Source organism: Microcaecilia unicolor, chromosome 13, assembly GCF_901765095.1.
Source record: "Microcaecilia unicolor chromosome 13, aMicUni1.1, whole genome shotgun sequence".
Taxonomy (NCBI): Eukaryota; Metazoa; Chordata; class Amphibia; order Gymnophiona; family Siphonopidae; genus Microcaecilia; species Microcaecilia unicolor.
The window spans coordinates 3,734,018-3,754,149 of record NC_044043.1 but is presented as its reverse complement, the minus strand read 5'-3'; the positions used below and the strand labels follow the sequence as shown (position 1 = coordinate 3,754,149).

The 20,132-nt window shown below is 46.3% G+C and overlaps 1 protein-coding gene across 3 annotated transcripts in view; it reads left to right on the top strand.

Annotated features, from left to right (window-relative positions):
• Positions 1 to 20,132, top strand: part of RAP1GAP2 (RAP1 GTPase activating protein 2) — a 257,985-nt gene that overhangs the window by 194,009 nt on the left and 43,844 nt on the right. For all 3 annotated transcript variants that reach the window (XM_030185957.1, XM_030185956.1, XM_030185955.1), the window contains exon 15: positions 9,900 to 10,034. In XM_030185957.1, the coding sequence (XP_030041817.1) occupies positions 9,900 to 10,034 (135 nt within the window). The remainder of the gene's footprint in view (positions 1 to 9,899; positions 10,035 to 20,132) is intronic.

Here is a 20,132-nt window from a genome sequence, read left to right as displayed (position 1 = left end):
GCATGTTTTGGGCACCTACAAAAAAAATGCCTTTTTAAAACATTTTGCCGAGGTAGGGGGGGGAAGGCATGGGGGGGGGGTGAGGGTAGGGGAGAGGGAGATTAGTTGGGATAAACTTTAAAACACGTAACCCAGACGATGTCTTTCTTTTGTGTCGCATTATTTCACTATGATCGTAAGCTGGCTCAGTTTGGATTGCAGTAAATATGATTTAAAAAAAAAACTTTTTGCCGAAAATGGACGTGCGGCAACACGAAAATTGCCGTGTGTCCATTTTGGGTCTGAGGCCTTACCGCAAGCCATCGACCCAGCGGTAAGGTCTCACACGGTAACCGTCCGGTAATGGTCTACGTGTGTCGATTGCCACTTGACGCTCATAGCTGCCGCACGTCAGAAAATTAAAAAATATTTTTCGGATGCATGTGTTCAACACGCGCCAAAATTTAAATTACCGCAAGGGCCACGCGGTAACCAGATGGTAACTCCAATTTCGCACACGTTGGGCACGTGTAGGCCAGGGGCGTAGCCAGACTTCAACGGTAGGGGGGTCCAGAGCCGAGGTGAGGGGGCACATTTTAGCCCCCCCCCGGCACCACCGCCCCCCCCCATTGCCAACACTGACCCCCCCCCGCCCGCCCCCTATTGCCAACACCGACCCCCCGCCCGCCATTGCCGACACCTCCAACAACTTTGACCCCCCCCCCCGCCAATGACCCTCTCAATCCCCCCCTCCTGCCGCCAACCTGCAAAGGTAGCAGGCGGCGGGTTGGCGGCGGGAGGGGGGGTTGAGAGGGTCTCCAGCAGGGGGTCCTGGCCCAAATCTACTACTACTACTACTACTATTTAGCATTTCTATAGCGCTACAAGGCATACGCAGCGCTGTACAAACATAGAAGAAAGACAGTCCCTGCTCAAAGAGCTTACAATCTAATAGACAAAAAATAAATAAAGTAAGCAAATCAAATCAATTAATGTGAACGGGAAGGAAGAGAGGAGGGTAGGTGGAGGCGAGTGGTTACAAGTGGTTACGAGTCAAAAGCAATGTTAAAGAGGTGGGTTTTCAGTCTAGATTTAAAGGTGGCCAAGGATGGGGCAAGACGTAGGGGCTCAGGAAGTTTATTCCAGGCGTAGGGTGCAGCGAGATAGAAGGCGCGAAGTCTGGAGTTGGCAGTAGTGGAGAAGGGAACAGATAAGAAGGATTTATCCATGGAGCGGAGTGCACGGGAAGGGGTGTAGGGAAGGACGAGTGTGGAGAGATACTGGGGAGCAGCATAGTGAATACATTTATAGGTTAGTAGAAGAAGTTTGAACAGGATGCGAAAACGGATAGGGAGCCAGTGAAGGGTCTTGAGGAGAGGGGTAGTATGAGTAAAGCGACCCTGGCGGAAGATGAGACGGGCAGCAGAGTTTTGAACCGACTGGAGAGGGGAGAGGTGACTAAGTGGGAGGCCAGCAAGAAGCAGATTGCAGTAGTCTAAACGAGAGGTGACAAGGGTGTGGATGAGGGTTTTGGTAGAGTGCTCGGAAAGAAAGGGGCGGATTTTACGGATGTTGTAAAGAAAGAAACGACAGGTCTTGGCGGTCTGCTGGATATGAGCAGAGAAGGAGAGAGAAGAGTCAAAGATGACCCCAAGGTTTCGAGCTGAGGAGACAGGGAGAATGAGAGAGCCATCAACAGAAATAGAAAACGGGGGGAGCGGGGAGGTGGGTTTGGGGGGGAAAATGAGAAGCTCGGTTTTGGTCATATTTAATTTCAGGTGGCGTTGAGACATCCAGGCAGCAATCTCAGACAAGCACGCTGAAACTTTGGTTTGGATGCAAGGTGAGATATCAGGGGTAGAAAGGTAGATTTGGGAGTCATCAGCATAGAGGTGGTAGGAAAAGCCATGGGATGAGATTAATGAACCAAGGGAAGAAGTGTAGATAGAAAAGAGGAGGGGACCAAGAACAGAACCCTGAGGTACACCGACAGGCAGAGGGATAGAAGTAGAAGAGGATCCACCAGAGTGAACACTAAAGGTGCGGAGGGAGAGGTAGGAAGAGAACCAGGAAAGGACAGAGCCCTGGAATCCAAGTGAGGACAGGGTATCGAGAAGTATGCTGTGATCGACAGTGTCAAAAGCAGCGGAAAGATCAAGAAGAATGAGGATGGAATATTGACCACTGGATTTAGCCAGTAATAGGTCATTGGAGACTTTAGTAAGCGCAGTTTCAGTTGAGTGGAGAGGGCGAAAACCAGATTGTAATGGGTCAAGAATAGCATGTGAGGAGAGAAAATCAAGGCAGCGGCGGTGAACAGCACGCTCAAGTAATTTGGAGAGAAAAGGAAGGAGGGAGATGGGTCGGTAATTAGAGGGACAAGTAGGGTCAAGTGAAGGCTTCTTAAGGAGAGGTGTGACCACAGCATGTTTAAAGGAAGCAGGGACAGTCGCAGTGGAAAGTGAGAGGTTGAGAATGTGACAGATAAAAGGAATAAGAGTAGGAGAGATGGCATTAAGAAGGTGGGTGGGAATGGGATCAGAGGAACAGGTGGTACATTTTGAGGAAGAAAGGAGAAGTGTAGTTTCCTCAATAGTAACTTCAGGAAAGGAGGAAAGGGAATGAGGGGAAGGAGAGAGAGGGGAACGGACTAGTGGAGGGAGAGCTGGTGAGGTAGAGAAAGCAAGGTTTATCTTTTGAACCTTGTTGTGAAAGAATTCAGCAAGGGTCTGAGGAGATAATGAAGGGGGAGTTGGGGGAGGGGGCACCTTGAGGAGAGAGTTCAATGTGGTGAAGAGAAGTCGAGGATTAGAGCCAAGAGAGTTGGTCAGTTGGATATAATAATCCTGTTTGGCACGTAAGAGAGCAGATTGGAAGGAGGTCAGCATGAACTTAAAGTGTAAGAAATCAGCAAGGGCCCGAGATTTCCGCCAGAGGCGTTCGGCGGAGCGGGTACAGGAACGTAGGTAGCGGATATTAGAAGTCAGCCAAGGTTGGGGTTTTGTACGCCTTACAGGGCGGGTCATCAAAGGTGCAAGAGTGTCTAAGGCAGAGGATAGAGTATTGTTGTAAGAAGAAACAGCCTCGTTGACAGACGTGGATGGTGCCACAGTAGAGAGGAGGTTTGAAACATGGGAGGATAGAGATGAAGGGTCAATGTCGTGAAGATTCCTAGATAAATTAGATAGGATAGGACGGGACTGGGAGGGAGGAGATTTAAGTGTGAAAGTTATAAGATGGTGATCAGAGAGGGGAAGATCGGAGGCAAGGAAACTAGAGGGTGAACAGTTGGAGGAGAAGATGAGATCAAGACAGTGACCATTTTGATGAGTGGGGGAGGTGGAGCATAGTTGGAGATTAAAGGACGACGTTAAAGCGAGTAACTTGGAAATATAAGAGTTGGAAGGATCATTAGCAGGAATATTAAAGTCACCAAGGATGAGAGAGGGGGAGGAAGAATCATGGAAGAAGGCAAGCCAGGCGTCAAAGTCACTGAGAAAGGATGAAAGGGACTTATCAGGGGGACGATAAATGACCGCTATTCGAAGAGGCAGAGGAGAGAAAAGGCGGATAGAGTGGACTTCAAAGGAGGAAAAACAGTGAGATTGAGGTGGAAGAAGGGGTTGAAATCTGGAGGAGGGAGAGAGAAGTAGTCCAACACCGCCCCCACGGCCAGCAGAGCGAGGAGTATGTGAAAATAGATAACCGCCATGGCACAGGGCTGCGACTGAAGCAGAGTCATCAGGGCAGAGCCAGGTTTCTGTTATGGCGAGCAGATGGAGGTGACGCGAGATAAAGAGGTCCTGGATATAGGGGAGTTTGTTACAGATAGAGCGGGCATTCCATAGGGCGCAAGAGAAGGGCAGAGAAGAGGAGGGGAGTAGAGGAATAGAGATGAGGTTAGAGAGGTCACGGTGAGATCTGTAGAGTTTGGATAATAGTTGGTGAGGAGGGCCAGGATTGGGATTGATGTCACCAGCTGAGAGTAAGAGAAGGAGTAAAAGAGAGCGGAGGAGAGTAGGAGAGGTGTGGCCACGAAGGCGTCGAAGGCGAGAGGTATTTAGGTGGAATGGGGAAGGCAAAATGGAGGGAAGAAAGAGACGGAGATTAAAAGCCAAGAGGGAGGAAGAGGGTAGGAGAGAAGGTGAGGTGATGAAGTCAATGGATGGGAAGTGAGTTCCTGTAGCGGAGAGAGGTAGGGGGTGAGGGAAAAGATTAGGAAGGGACAGAGCTAGGAAGAGAATGTGAATAGGGGCCATAAATGATTAAGGTACTTTAGCAACTGGAAAAAGATTAGATACAAAGAGAAAAATGGCACCTAGAGCGGAGGCCCTGAGTGGATCGGGGTGGACCTGGGTGTCACCCCGGAGAAGGCTGTAAGGATATGCAGATGAGCTGCAAGTCCTCCACAGCACCTGAAAGGCAGCCGGTGGTAGAGGTGGGTACCTCTCAGCTGAGGAAAGGCTTACCAGGGGTTAGGCCGAAGCCAGCATTCCTCCCCCTGAGGGTCGCCTGATCCTAGCCAAAAAGCACCTGGGGAACTCTGGGCACTTGGAGAGAAGGCCCTGGGAAGATCGGGGTGGAACTGGAGTCACCCCGGATACAGCTATGAGGAAATGCAGAAGGGCTGCAAGTCCTCCACAGCACCTGGTGGGAGCGCTGGGCACCTAGAGCGGAGGCCCTGAGTGGATCGGGGTGGACCTGGGTGTCACCCCGGAGAAGGCTGTAAGGATATGCAGATGAGCTGCAAGTCTTCCACAGCACCTGAAAGGCAGCCGGTGGTAGAGGTGGGTACCTCTCAGCTGAGGAAAGGCTTACCAGGGGTTAGGCCGAAGCCAGCATTCCTCCCCCTGAGGGTCGCCTGATCCTAGCCAAAAAGCACCTGGGGAACTCTGGGCACTTGGAGAGAAGGCCCTGGGAAGATCGGGGTGGAACTGGAGTCACCCCGGATACAGCTATGAGGAAATGCAGAAGGGCTGCAAGTCCTCCACAGCACCTGGTGGGAGCGCTGGGCACCTAGAGCGGAGGCCCTGAGTGGATCGGGGTGGACCTGGGTGTCACCCCGGAGAAGGCTGTAAGGATATGCAGATGAGCTGCAAGTCCTCCACAGCACCTGAAAGGCAGCCGGTGGTAGAGGTGGGTACCTCTCAGCTGAGGAAAGGCTTACCAGGGGTAATCTATGGGGGCCCAGGCCCCCGTGGCCCCATAGCAGCTACGCCCCTGGTGTAGGCACCTATGCGGCTTAGTAAAAGGGCCCCCTAGTGTTTCAGCGTTGGTGTGCCAAAATCTGGACGCAACCATTTCTGCCAGCTCAATGACAGGCATAAATGGCCACGTTTAAATGCGCAATGCATATTCTCTAGCTAAAGTGATGTGTGTAAGTGGGAGACAAGCCTGTGCTCTGCTCATGTACATGCCCCTTTGCAATACGACCTTCTAGAACAGCGTCTTATGTGCATAACTGGCAATTATTGGCAACTATGACACTTGTAAGTTTATAGTTGATTATGTTTTGCTAGACCACTTTAGCTGGCAAGACATTGCAGAGCGGTGTACAGACGAAAAATTAAAAGGAAAGGGAAAAAGAACTCCATTTCAAACAGGAAAGCTTAACAGTCACACCAAGACAGATGAGAAGGCGATGGGGAAAGGCCTCCTATTGAGGAATCCAAAACAGCTGATCAGCCTGGTCCCTCGAATTTCCTGTTTAAAAAGCCAAGTCTTTAAAGAAGATGTAAAATTTTTAAAGGAGGATTCAGAGCGGAGAGAGAGGGGTGTAGGTTATTCCAAATGTGAGCGACGAGAAAGAAAAATGCACTATGTCTAGTAGATTCATGTGATGCTTTGGGACTAGGAAGGACCAAACGATTCTCGGTTAAGGAACGAAGAAGTCGCGAGGGAGAGTAAGAGATAGTGAGGCAGGTAAGATAATCGGGAAGCCCAAGTCGGAAAGCATTAAATGCTTGAATAGCTATTTTATAGATAACTAGTAAAAAAGGCCCGTTTCTGGAGCAAATGAAACGGGCGCTAGCAAGGTTTTCCTCCCCAACCCCACCTCTTCGTCATTGTGAAGGCACTGACGCCATTGCTCCGGACCTCGTCAACGCACGCCACCTTCATCTCCTGAGTCCTTGTTCGTTGTGAAGCCACTGACGCCATTGCTCCGCCCTCGATCTACGACGCCATTGCTCCGCCCTCAATGTCATAACGTTTGACGCGAGGGCGGGGCCCAGAGACAGTGATTTCGGTGGCTTCACCACCACGAACCCTTCAAACCCGAAGGAAGTGACACCGATGTCAGTGTCCTCAGAACGTTGAGGGTGAGTTTTATTATATAGGATATGTAGCTTGATAGGTAACCAGTGGTGCTGTTTTAAAAGGAGGGTAGTGTGATCCAAATGGGAAGCATGGCATAGTAACCTGATTGTGGTATTTTGAAGAGTTTGTAACCTTTTCAGCGATGACTGTGGTAAACCTGCATAAAGAATATTACAGTAATCAAGTCGAGAACTAAAGAAGATGAGTAGAAGGGCATGATACGATAGTCTTTGTGATTAAAATAGTGGCGAACGGCTCGAAGTTGACGAAAAAGACAGACGTGTGCTATTTGAGATTTAAAGGAGAGGGCAGAGTCCCAAATAATTCTCAGATATCCAAAACTAGTCGCAGGAGTCATTTGTGTTCCAAACGGAGTGAAGGGCATGGATGGAGGTGTGGAGAAACCAGAAAACCAACAGGCAACCGTCTCGATGGGGTTGAGGACTAAACAATGGTTACTCAACTAATGAGCAACTGCATCTAAATAAGTCTGGAGGGGAGTGATCACAGGGGGAGGGAAGAATAACTCAGATAAGTAGGATAAATGAGAAGAATGTCATCTGTGTAATGGTATGCTGAAATCCCTAAGGACTGGTTAATATACATGCATTATCACATGGTTATGTATTTTAATTACATTTTGCATGCATGAATGTCTGAAATAAACTGAAAAATGTTCTGCAGAAGAACCTAAAATGAGACAGAGGGCCTGGAGGTAGGTGGGCAGGAAGATCATGGGAATGGAGTAGAGTGCTGGATGGGAGGAATTGGGATTTACAGGTGAATTGCACTGGGTTTTTGGTTGTAATATAGTTACATTTGAGATGTTTCTGTTATTTTGAAAACAGAGAAGTAACAATGGCATCCGCTGTTTAATTAATGCTGTTTTCATTCCAAAATGCCACAAAAAAGCAACGGCATCGATATTTAGAATGGTTTAAGCATGCAGGAGAAGCTCGAGGAAGTTACATGGAAAACAAATAGGAAATATTTTTTCACTCAACAAATGGTTAAGCTCTGGAACTTTTTGCCAGAGGATGTGGTAAGAGCGGTTAGTGTATCTGGGTTTAAAAAAGGTTTGGACAAATTCCTGCAGGAAAAGTTCATAGTCTGCTATTGAGACAGACATGGGAAGCAACTGCGTGCCCTAGGATTTGTAGTATGGAGTGTTGCCACAATTTGGGTTTCTGCCAGGTAATTGTGACCTGGCTTGGTCACTGTTCGGAAACAGGATACTGGGCTAGATGGACCACTGGTCTGACCCACTATGGCTACTCTTACTTTCTTATTATGTAAGCTCCTGCCTTTTTGCCCCAGTACAATCTGGGCAGTGCCAGGGCAGCCTGGGAAGACCTGGACTGGTGATACTCAGTGCCCGAGTCTGTACACCTAACGAGACAGATAGGGCCCCATAAAATACAGCCCAATTTTTGCCTGGTTAGGAGTGCTGATAACCAGCTCTGAATAACAGCCGGCACCTGGATAACTTCCAGGGTTTGTTTGTTTTTTTACAAGTACCAACCTGAAAAGAAGAGCACAACATAGAAATATTACAATGCAAGAAAAGCATATGATCATCAAGAAATAATAATGTGCTACATAGTCCACAATAAGGAAAAGGGGAGTGAGGGAAAAATCCTTGAAGCTACGGAATAAATATATAAGGAGAACAAAAGACCCCCCCCCCCCCCCAAAAGGGTTACACTAAAGAAAGCATACACATTGCATTATGAATTGCCCCAATATTCCCCTTACCAATGATTTGAGCTTAAGTGGAATCTGTTGTCTTATAAATGTCTATTAGAAACTGTAGCTGATCAGAATCAAAGAAAGCATTTCTAGTTGAGGCAATCACTCTTTAACTTCCAGGTCTGCCAAAGACTTAGGGGCCCTCTTACTAAGCCTCGTACGCGTGTCCTACACGCGTCAATTTTGAACTACCGCCCAGCTACTGCCTGCATTACAATTAGCACGCTAACCTCATTAACTGTTGATTTTAACGCTGTCTAGTACATAACAATAAGAACACAAAAGTTGCCCTACTGGTCCATCGTAAAAACTGGATAATCCCTGATTTGAAAATGACATTCAGGAAGTGACCATTAAGATCTGTTTTAGTGAAATGGCATTCAGCGAAGATGATTATTATTATTACATTTCTATCCAGCGCTTTCCCACATAATGCAGGCTCAATGCGGCTTACATAGTAATTTGAAATACAAAGTTACTAGAATTTTAATAAAACAGTAGTAAAACAATGTAAAGTTGGGCTTAGTAGTGTATGGTAAGTTGAGCTAGATAATATATGACTAGGATAAAAGAGGGTAGACAGGATAGGATAGTGTAATTTGGGAGAAAGGGTAAGGAGGGATAAAATTAAGGAGAGATGGAAAGAGAAGGATGGGAGTTTGGTATTTAAGTCAGAACAGAATTAGGGGTGGAAGTTGGGGGGCATTTGGGTAGGCTTGCTTAAAGAGATGAGCTTTCAGCATTTTTCTAAAGGGCAAGAAGTCGTTTATTAATCGGATTGGTCTGGGTATAGTTGTGATTACATTTTTTGTGACAGAATAAGGCATACAGCGCAAAGGGACTTTCCTAATAAAGGTCTGACTGATGTATTTTCAAGGGTCCTACTAAACGTTTAAACAATCGCAAAGTATTTTGAAGCTGGGTAAGGGGTCCCGTTTATTCTGGATACCATGGGGCTGATATTTAGACCATGAGAGTTAGCCTGGCTAACTCCCTTGGTCAGCGCTAAACCCAGATATTCAATGCCGGGCCGTTCCCGGTGATGGGCATTGAATATCCGGTTTATTTTTGGCTGGTTTGAACACAACCAGCTAACCTGATGTTCAGACTTAGCCAGTTATATTGAAACTGGCCAAATGTAGGGCTCCTTTTACTAAGCGGCGGTAAGCCCAATGCGGGCTTACCGCTTGCTAAACAGGAAGTACCACCCGGCGATACTTACCACCCCTAGAGCTAATCAAGCAGTGCCACATGCTGCCAAGTTACCATCGGGTTAGTGCGGGAGCCCCTACTGCCACTTCGATGGGCCGATGACAGCGCAGGTCCCCTTTTGCTGCAGCGTGGTAAACAGGGCCCGTAGCCACTTAAGTGGGACTGAAAATTGGCAGATAGCCAGTTATATTGGCCAATATAACCGACAAGCCGCTAACCGGTGGTATTCAACGGAAGATAGCCAGCTATCCCCCACTGAATATCGCCGGAGAGCCAGTTATGAGGCATTTAACTGGCCAGGTGTCGATCCTGGCCGGTTAAATGCTTCTGAATATCGGGGGGGGGGGGGGGGGGGGGGGGGGGCATGCACATAGTTTATTCAGATTTGTTATACCACCATTAGCTAATTTACAGATCATAGTGGTGCACAATCTAAAATGAAAAGCCAAGTCGGAAAAGAGCTACAATGCTGACAGGAAAGTTTCAAACAACAAAGCCAAAACAAGAGAAGACAATCAAAGAGGAAAGGGGGAAAAAAAGCAAAGGGGGCCTTTAATTGTCATCATTGTAAAGTGACCTTGATAGTAGCTATCTGTCCTATTACTTGCCATGATATTAAGCTGTCCCTTTCCATGTTTAAGGACCGGACACGAGCTGCGCTGTTGGACAATCTTCATGATGAACTTCACACGCACACTCAGGCCATGTTAGGGCTGGGTCCTGAGGAAGACAAACTGGAAAATGGAGGCCATGGAGGATTCCTGGAATCATTTAAGGTACGCAGAAGGTCTAAAGATGGGCAAAATGGTCATCATGTACGATGAGATGCAGTAGAGTGCAGTCCAAGATTGTATAGAAATAATTGACTTCAAGTAGGAATTAATTGAAAGAAGGAAAGGGAAGGGATTGAGTTCACGCCTTTTTCAGTACTAGTTCAAGGTGAGTTACATTCAGGGTACACTAGGTATGTCCCTGTCACCAGAACTCTTACAGTCTAAGGGCCCTGTTACAAAGCGGCGGTAAGCCCAACGCAGACATACCGCTCACTAAAAAGGAAGTACCGCCGGGCTACCACAGCAGCCCAGCAGTAGTTCCCACCCCCAGCACGTCCTCATATTCGGCACTTCAAAAATATTTTTATTTTTGTAGCACTGGTGTGTACCCGGCGGTAATTGGGTAGTGCTGCACACTGCTTGGTTACTGCTGGGTTAGCACGGGAGCCCTTACCACCACCTCAATGGGTGACGGTCAGGGATCCCCCCCAGAAATGGCTGCGCGGCAAGTGCTTCACTTGCCGCACAGCCATTTCCTGAAGAAAAGAAAGATTTACCTTTTACCCGCTGCGGGTACAAGGGGGCCTCGGCACACATCAAAAACATGCGCCAACCCCAGCACAGGCCCCCTTTTGCCACAGCTTGGTAAAAGGGGCCCCACTTTTGTACTCGAGACAATAGAGAGCTAAGTGACTTCCTCAAGATCACAAGGAGCCATAGTGGGATCGGAGCCAGGCTTCCCTGGTTCTCAGCACACTGTTTTACCCATTATCCCCTGGATTCTTTATAGCGTGAGCCAGAGGGGGCCAGACCCTGAGGTTGGGGGCGCATTTTGAGTGCTGCCTTGCCTTGCCCCCCCACTGCCTCGCCTCCTCGCCCCCCCCCCCACCACCACCACCACCACGCCTCCTTGTCACTTCCCCCGCAAAAACAAATACCTTTGCTGGCGGGGGTCCCCAAAGCCTTCTTCAGCTCTGGTCTCCGCTGCCCTGCTCTTCTTTCTTCATGCTCCTCCTGTGCATGCTGACGCTCCTTTTCAGTTTGTGGGCCCCCCGTAGCTACGGCCCTGGCATAAGCTAAGTTGCATGTGCAAATCCGGTCATATTCTGGATTTGCATGTGCAATTTAATTACTTAACAAGCCCTAATCAGCGCTGATAATTTGTCACTTAGGAAATTATTGACACTAATTGGCATTAATTAGAATTTACGCACAGAACAGTCTAAGCATATTCTATAACATGAAGGGAAGGGAAATGGGACTTGATATACTGTGGTTCTTTGCAACTACATCCAAAGCAGTTTACATATATTCAGGTATTTATTTTGTACCAGGAGCAATGGAGGGTTAAGTGACTTGCCCAGAGTCACAAGGAACTGCAGTGGGAATTGAACTCAGTTCCCCAGGATCAAAGTCTGCTGCACTAACCACTAGGCTACTCCTCCACTCATTCCACCAATAAGAGCCAACCTCATCAGTGATGTCACAATGGCTTGATTGCCCAATACAGTTCTCCAGGATCAAAGTCCACTGCACTAACCACTAGGCTACTCCTCCACTCATTCCACCAATAAGAGCCAACCTCATCAGTGATGTCACAATGGCTTGATTGCCCGATACTTGGCTCACTTCTGATATTGTGATGTCATAAGGGAAAGGGGGAAAGAGAAATGGGACTTGATATACCACCTTTCTGAGGTTGTTGCAGCTACATTCAAAGCAGTTTACGTATATTCAGGTACTTTTTTTGTACCAGGGGCAATGGAGGGTTGAGTGACTTGCCCAGAGTCACAAGGAGCTACAGTGGGAATCAAACTCAGTTCCCCAGGATCAAAGTCCTGCACTAACCACTAGGCTACTCCTCCACTAGCAACATTCCATGTAGAATCTCAAATAGTAGCAATCACTAGGCTGCTCTTCCACTCCTTGGGATTCCGGAATCTTGCTGTTCTTTGAGGTTCTACATGGAATGTTGCTACTCTTTGAGATTGTGCATGGAATCTTGTTAATGGCACTTGATATACCACCTTTCTGAGGTTTTTGCAACTACATTCAAAGCGGTTTACATATATTCAGGTACTTATTTTGTACCAGGGGCAATGGAGGGTTAAGTGACTTGCCCAGAGTCACAAGGAGTTGCAGTGGGAATCAAACTCAGTTCCCCAGGATCAAAGTCCTGCACTAACCTCTAGGCTACTCCTCTACTAGCAACATTCCATGTAGAATCTCAAATAGTAGCAATCACTAGGCTGCTCTTCCACTCCTTGGGATTCCGGAATCTTGCTGTTCTTTGAGGTTCTACATGGAATGTTGCTACTCTTTGAGATTGTGCATGGAATCTTGTTAATGGCACTTGATATACTGCCTTTCTGTGGTTTTTGCAACTACATTCAAAGCGGTTTACATATATTCAGGTACTTATTTTGTACCAGGGGCAATGGAGGGTTAAGTGACTTGCCCAGAGTCACAAGGAGCTGCAGTGGGAATGGAACTCAGTTCCCCAGGATCAAAGTCCACTGCACTAACCACTAGGCTACTCCTCCACTCATTCCACCAATAAGAGCCAACCTCATCAGTGATGTCACAATGGCTTGATTGCCCAATACAGTTCCCCAGGATCAAAGTCCACTGCACTAACCACTAGGCTACTCCTCCACTCATTCCACCAATAAGAGCCAACCTCATTAGTGATGTCATAATGGCTTGATTGCCCAATACAGTTCCCCAGGATCAAAGTCCACTGCACTAACCACTAGGCTACTCCTCAAATTCTAAGCTGTGTAGTAGAAAAGGGGGCGTGGCCATGGGTGTGAATTGGGCAGGTCGTGGGCATTTCTAAAATCTATGCGCATTATAGAATACACCTGGTCCAACCATAGTTTAGGTGTCAGAATTTACACCAAGTTTTGCTTGATGTAAATGCCTGTGACTAAATTTAGTTGAGCTTAATTGACCAGCTAAGGGGGTCATGTACAAAAACGCACTAGCGTTTTTAGCGTGCACTAATGATTAGCGCACGCTAAGTGCTAGAGACGCCCATAGGAATATACGGACATCTCTAACATTTAGCACACACTTATTTTTAGTGCACGCTAAAAACACTAGGGCGCCTTTGTAAACGGGACCCTAAGTGAGCAACCGTGGCATGAAAATCAACCTCATATTTGTTTGACCCATTAGAATATATTGAACAGCATAAGGCCAAGATCAATTGCCTTTGATAATGCAAAGATATATTGAGACCAATGAAGCATATCTCTGACAGGCTGATGATGAGAAGCCTCACGCTGTTCCAAATAGCGCTCTAAAAATAGCACTGGAACAGCTCAGGGCTATAACGCCCCTATGATCAGAATTAATAGCAAGCAAATTTAGGCACGTTATTAGTTCTGATCAAAGGGGTGAAGTGTGGGAGGATTCTGCCTAAGTATGCACTCTCGCACTTGTTTGACAGGTCCCCCCCCCCTCCCCAACACAATGCCTGGAAGTCTGGTGGATCTCCAGGCCCCCCATCCCCAAAACACAAAAACCCTGGTGGTCCAGTGGGACCGCTAGCTTTTCCCCCCTCCCGACCCCTCCCCCCCCACATTGAACAAAAATCCCTCTCCCTACACCACTCCAACCCTCCCCCCCCATCTGCAGTCTACCATGCAGTAGTTGGAGGAGGGAGGTACTAGCACTCCCTTCCTCCTCTTCAGGTGCTTTCTCAAAATGAAGGTAGGCACCCTGTCTGCCCGGTGCATCCTGGGATGTACTAGGCGGGGTTGACTTCCATATAAGGGTTAAGCCCCGTCCAGTGCATAGATTTGGTCATTATTTGAAAACTGATGGAAATAGATATTCTCTCAAATGTAACACCATTGTCCACATTAAATACAATGGTTTAATTATACTTAGATGAATTTTCAGCTGAAAACTTAAGCTCCTAAGTCTAGCTTGAAAATAGGGCACAAATGTACAAACCTAACTTAGGAGCCTAAATTTAGAGCTCAGCCTTTTTTATGAATATCGGGTCCCAAAGCTTCAACACTAGCTGGTTAGACAGGTGCAAGACAAGTACAGTTCTTGTGTTAATAAACTACAAATTCAGGGGCCCTTTTAAAAAGTGGCAGTAAGTCCAACGCGGTCTTACCTCAGACTATCCTGGAACTCTGGGCCAACGCAGCTGCTGGCGGTAGTTCTGGCTCGACTGCACGCCATTTCTAGTGTGCCAGGAAAATGTGTCTTTTTGTAGTGTGGTTCTAACCCGGCGGTAATCGGGCATCACCGCACGCTGCCAAGTTACCACCAAGTTACCGCAGGAGCCCTTACCGCCACCTCAGTGGGTGGTGGTAAGTGCTCCCTGCCAGGGGTGTAGCTACGTGGGGCCACGGGGGCCTGGGCCCCTGTAGATTTGGTTCTGGACCCCCCTGCCGATGACCCTCTCGACCCCCCCCTCCGCCACCAACCCTCCCCCGCCATCGCCTACCTTTGCTGGCGGGGGACCCCAACCCCCGCCAGTCGAGGTCCTCCTCTTCCTTCGTTCTGTTTCTGAGTCTGACGTTTTGCATGTTGTATGTGTAGGACGTCAGACTCAGAAACAGAACGAAGGAAGAAGAGGACCTCAACTGGCGGGGGTTGGGGTCCCCTGCCAGTAAAGGTAGGTGATGGCGGGCGAGGGTTTTTGGCAGGGGGGGGGGGGTCAAGAGGGTCATCGGTGGAAGAGGGGTCGAGAGGGTCGTCAGTAAGGGGGGGGGGCAAAGTTGTTGGTGGGGGCAAGGGGGGTGGCAATGGCGCCGGGGAGGCTAAAATGTGCCCCCTCACCTCAGGCTCTGGACCCCCCTCCTGCCGAAGTCTGGCTACGCCCCTGCTCCCTGCTGCATGGCCATGCTGTAAGAGTTATCTTACCACATGGTCATTTTTTGAGGAGGCAAAAGGACCCCTCAAATATTTCAAGTGGTACACCTGTTGTTCAGTTATCTGAACTACTTGAAATATTCCCTCGTGAACAATTTATAATTAGACTGATTTAACACTACAGCAGTACCTATCTTGCACCCATCTAGCCAGCAAAAAAGTCCTTCAGAGAATTAATAGTGTGGGGTGGGGTTTTAAGGTTGTTGGGCATGTTGGAATCACTGATAGGTTGAGGGCAATGATGGGGAATTGTTGACATTTGGGGAGGCACGGGGAGCTGTTAGTGGGCTGGGGTTACTGTCAGGTCTATTAATGGGGTACATTAGGAGGCTTAGACATTCAGAAAGGTATGGTAATGAGTCTTTGGGTTCAGTGGGTCAAGGTGAGTCAGTGGGGTGCAGTTCTAGATTTAGGAGGTAATGCATACATTAGTAGATTTAAGGAGGGGTCAGAATATTACCCTCCAAACCCACTACTATACCCCACTGGCACACCTAGCTCCATAACATTCTTTCCACCCTACCCGCCAAAAATTGGTTAGGCAGTCAGTTGGGGTTGGGGGCTCAGTGGGTGACTGAATGTAGGCAAATATTACCATAAGGGAGGATTGTTAGTTGGGTGTGATGAGTGGAGTTAAAGTAGGTTTTGGATTATATGAGCAGCTAGGCTGAGTGGGGGTGCATTAATGATGGGGGGAGGGGGGAAAGTGATACAGTAGGTGGGGATTATGACACCCTCTTGTCTCCTGGGCCAGAGATTTTCTGTCTTGGAGGTCCTCAATTTGGATCTCTCAGGATCTGGTGTCTCTAACTGGGAATCCTCAGTCCCGGTGTCCCCAAACTTGGGAGTCCTGTCTGTGGATGTTTTTTGTTTTATTTTGTTTTTCATTTTAATTTCTATTTTCTTACATTGAAGTAAACACAAACTAAAAACTATACTTCACCTCTAGGGCTGATGTTAAAAATCAGCACTGAAAGTGAAGTGAAAAGGAGCTTTAAAGTTTGCATACTTTCCTGCAGTGAAACTAATTCCAGATGCAGGTATTTTCCATGCATTCGCATGGAGAGTGTTCCAAACTTTAGCACCCTTGTATTGCACAGTCTTTATTCTCAATAGACATAAAACAAAATAAAACATGAAAAAGAAAATAAGATGATACCTTTTTTATTGGACATAACTTAATATATTTCTTGATTAGCTTTCGAAGGTTGCCCTTCTTTGTCAGATCGGAAATAAGCAAATGTTGGTAGATGACAGTATATATAAGTGATATAGCAAAGAGAGGGAGCAAAGTACAAACAAAACATCCAAACAGCAAAACAGAAAGTATCAGGAGCCTTCAAAAAAAGGAGTAAGAATTTTTAATCGAATGTATAGATGAAACAATCCTAGAATGGACCCGACATGGTCTGTGTTTCGGCGCACAGCGCCTGCATCAGGGGTCACGAAGTGTAGCAAAAAACGTGTGGCTGTGGGCTGGAAGCAATATGCTGTACCACCGTGTTATCCCTTTGTACAATATCAAAAGGAGAGATGCTCTCACGAAACAACTTCTTCTGGTCACATTCTGACTTCAAAGGTCTTACGTTCGAAAGTTCCCTTGATTAAATATTTTGACACCCACCAGACAGGATTTAACAAAGATCTGGGTTTTCTAGCCCATTATAAACCATAAAATTGTACTGCTTTGTCACCCTCCTGTCTCCATGCATATCTCCCTGTCCCTCATCCACCCGACTCTTCCTGTCTCTCACCTATCCACCCCCATCCTGTTAGACTGTCACTGAAATGCTTTGATGTTTCACTCAAATATACTGTCATCTACCAACATTTGCTTATTTCCGATCTGATGAAGAAGGGCAACCTTCGAAAGCTAATCAAGAAATGTATTAAGTTATGTCCAATAAAAAAGGTATCATCCTATTTTCTTTTCCATGTTTTATTTTGTTTTATTTCTATTGATTATCTTTAAAAGTGGACTAAGACGGCTACCACACCTCTCTTCTCAATAAACAAAATCCTGGTAATCCTGTTCTTTAAACTTGGCAACAGTTTCTTCAGCAAACTTACTGTATAATGAAAGATTATCCTGCAAATTCTTGTCCATCTTTGTAATAGCTAGATACATATCTTTTAAGGATATATCTTGTGACAAAACTGAAGAAGCTTCATTTAAAGACATAAGTAAATAGAGCAATTGCTGGTGCCTTACGTTGAGAAGATCCTGCAACTTCCTTATCAAGGGATAAGAGAGAAGAATCACCCCTCTCAGGAAAATCCTGGCGGGGGTGGGTGGACACGTCCATTTGCTCTAGGGCACACTCTATTTGTCTAATCATTACAGGTTATGGATGCAGGGTTCTACCCCCAGAAGAAAGGGAGGTGTCCAAAAGTGAAAGCGTAATCACATTAGAAGTATATATTGACCCTGGCATCTTAGCTGCTTGTAGATGTAAGTCCATGAGTCCCTTAACAACAATTGACACCAATGTCGTCTTCTTCCCTCCTCTCCCCCATTAGAGTGGAGCGCAGTCTCATACTCCTCAGCGGTTCCAAAGGGATGGGAGCTGCCCCTTTCATCATGCCACTTGGCAACAGATAACTTGGAAAATGCTGCCAGAGTTCTTAATTTAAGACTTTTTTTAAAATTTCCCTGTTAATCATTATTTATCCCCTCTTGAATTCTTTAAAATATATGTTAAGGAGGTGTTACAGTTGTCCTTTAGTAATGCTGATGTTACTAATGTGTATTACTTTCCCAGAATGGTTAGGTTGATTAATCAGGGAGGGGGAGGTACATCATTTAAATTCTCCTGGTAGTCTAGATCTTACAAAATTGTTGGAGTCTTCAACAGGATAATATTTGTAAGAGAGCCACTCTTTTGATTTCTTTTAGCATTACTGAGAAGAAGATGTTGCTATTATTAACATACATTAAAAAGAAGAGTGTACCTTTATATATGGTGAAATTATTTTTATGTTTTCTGACGTATCTAGGCCTACTCAGCTTAGATTTGAGGTTTTTGCTTTTCTGATTGTATTGCTTCTTTTTGTTTCTTAATTTTTTATGTTAATTTTCTTTTTAACATTTTAAAATTCTAATTAAAAAAAAACATCCCAGTAGTTACCAATAATTGGGTTTAGAAGTAAAATAAAACCTGTTAACAGAGTAGTCTAATGGTTAGTGCAGCAGACTTTGATCCTGGGGAACTGGGTTCACTTCCCACTGCAGCTCCTTGTGACTCTGGGCAAGTCACTTAACCCTCCATTGCCCCTGGTACAAAATAAGAACCTGAATATATGTAAACCGCTTTGAATGTAGTTGCAAAATACCACAGAAAGGTGGTATATCAAGTCCCATTCCCCCTCTTTTCCCTTAACAGTAACCTACATAGAAACATGACAGCAGATAAAGGCCATATTACTACTACTACTACTATTAAACATTTCTATAGCGCTACTAGACTTACGCAGCGCTGTACAAATTAACATGAAAAGACAATCCCTGCTCAACAGAGCTTACAATCTAAATTGGACAGACGAACAGACAGCTAGGGGTGATAAGTGAGGGTGTTGAGTAAGAGAGTCATGGTTAGGAGTCGAAAGCAGTAGCAAAGAGGTGGGCTTTAAGCCTAGACTTGAAGACAGCCAGAGACTGAGCCTGACATACTGGCTGCCAGAGACCCATCCAGTCTGCCCATCCTCTGTAACCCCTAATTCTTCCTGTTCCTAAGCGATCCCACATGCTTATCCCATGCCTTTTTAAATTCTGGAACAGTCCTCGGCTCCACCTACATTGATAACTATGCCCCTATGCGTCTCTATGGTAGGTGTATTTGTCAGCATTACCTACACTGAAAGTTAGCCTAACTGAGGCTTCAGGGCCTACTCAGAGTGTCATCCAAAGGCCTTTGGGAGAGAATGCAAGCAGCTCTGATATTCTTCTCCCCCCCCCCCCCCCCCCCCCCCAGTCTGATCCTTGGGAATGTCAGTATAAGTAGACTATATTGGGCATAATTTGCATGTTTTAGCACCTTTATTTCCGAGCAAAAAAGATCAGAACCAGTACTCAGGAAAGCAATAGAAAATAAACCACTGTCTCCATAAACTGTGCCTTCACAGGAATTCACACCTCCTTAGTAAAACAAATTAAATTATATCACAGGTACTGGGAAAAGAATTCAGATATTTAAACCCCGAGAGGGACAAAGAGAAAAGACACACACACCCCTTCAGACCCACATCCACACACCCAATCCTACCTGCAGTCATTCCACATACATCCCCCTCCTCAGCCCTGACAAAAGGACAAACTTTCATTCACTGACAGACACACACACAGAAACAGAGAGACAGACAGACTCAGACACACAGAAACAGCTGCAATACCTTTCTGTCCTAAGTGCTGTAAGCCTTTTCCAAGCCACACTGGTATGTTGTATTATTGTGTTACAAAACCCACTGCCCATAAGAAGTGGATCTGGGACCAGAGAAAGGAACCCAGAATCAGACCAAAGCCAAAGCTGACATCTGACCTCTGGGGCCCATAACGGACAGTATTCATTGCCAGTCCTTGGGGGGCAGCATGTTGATATTTTTTACGGAACATACACAATTGTACTGCTATGGATTTACAGCCTGTCTCACTGACACAGACTACTCAATAATTACCGTGGATTCTTTTGGATTCGTATTAGAGAAATGAAGCCTTTATTAGAGGTGCTAAATTCTACAATGATTAAGGTATATACAATGATTAGCTATATAAACAGTTATTACATCACTGGTCTCTACATCTAAGCAATGCTAAGAGTTCTTAGACCAGGAAAAGAAGCAATAATACACTATACATACAACATCACTGGTTCTTACATCATCCAGGCTCTTAACATCAGCTGGGGAGGGCCCTGTTCACAGCGAGAGCCAGGAGCTTCTTTGACCAGGAACAGATGCTCTGCGCAGCGCGTCCACGCGCAGATGAGCCCCCGATTTCACTGAAAGAAACTCCCCGTTTTATTAGACTTAGAACTCATGTTCAGAGCTAAGGAAAATTACAGAATGCTTCTCTGTTTAGGTAAACAAGCCATACTTTGGGAACATGGTCACATGTTTTCCAAGTCCAGGTGGCCAAGCTGAACTTCCGAAAACAAGAACCATCCTCTCCTTCACATATCAAATTAGTTAGAGCTGTGTGTTATCTTCTGC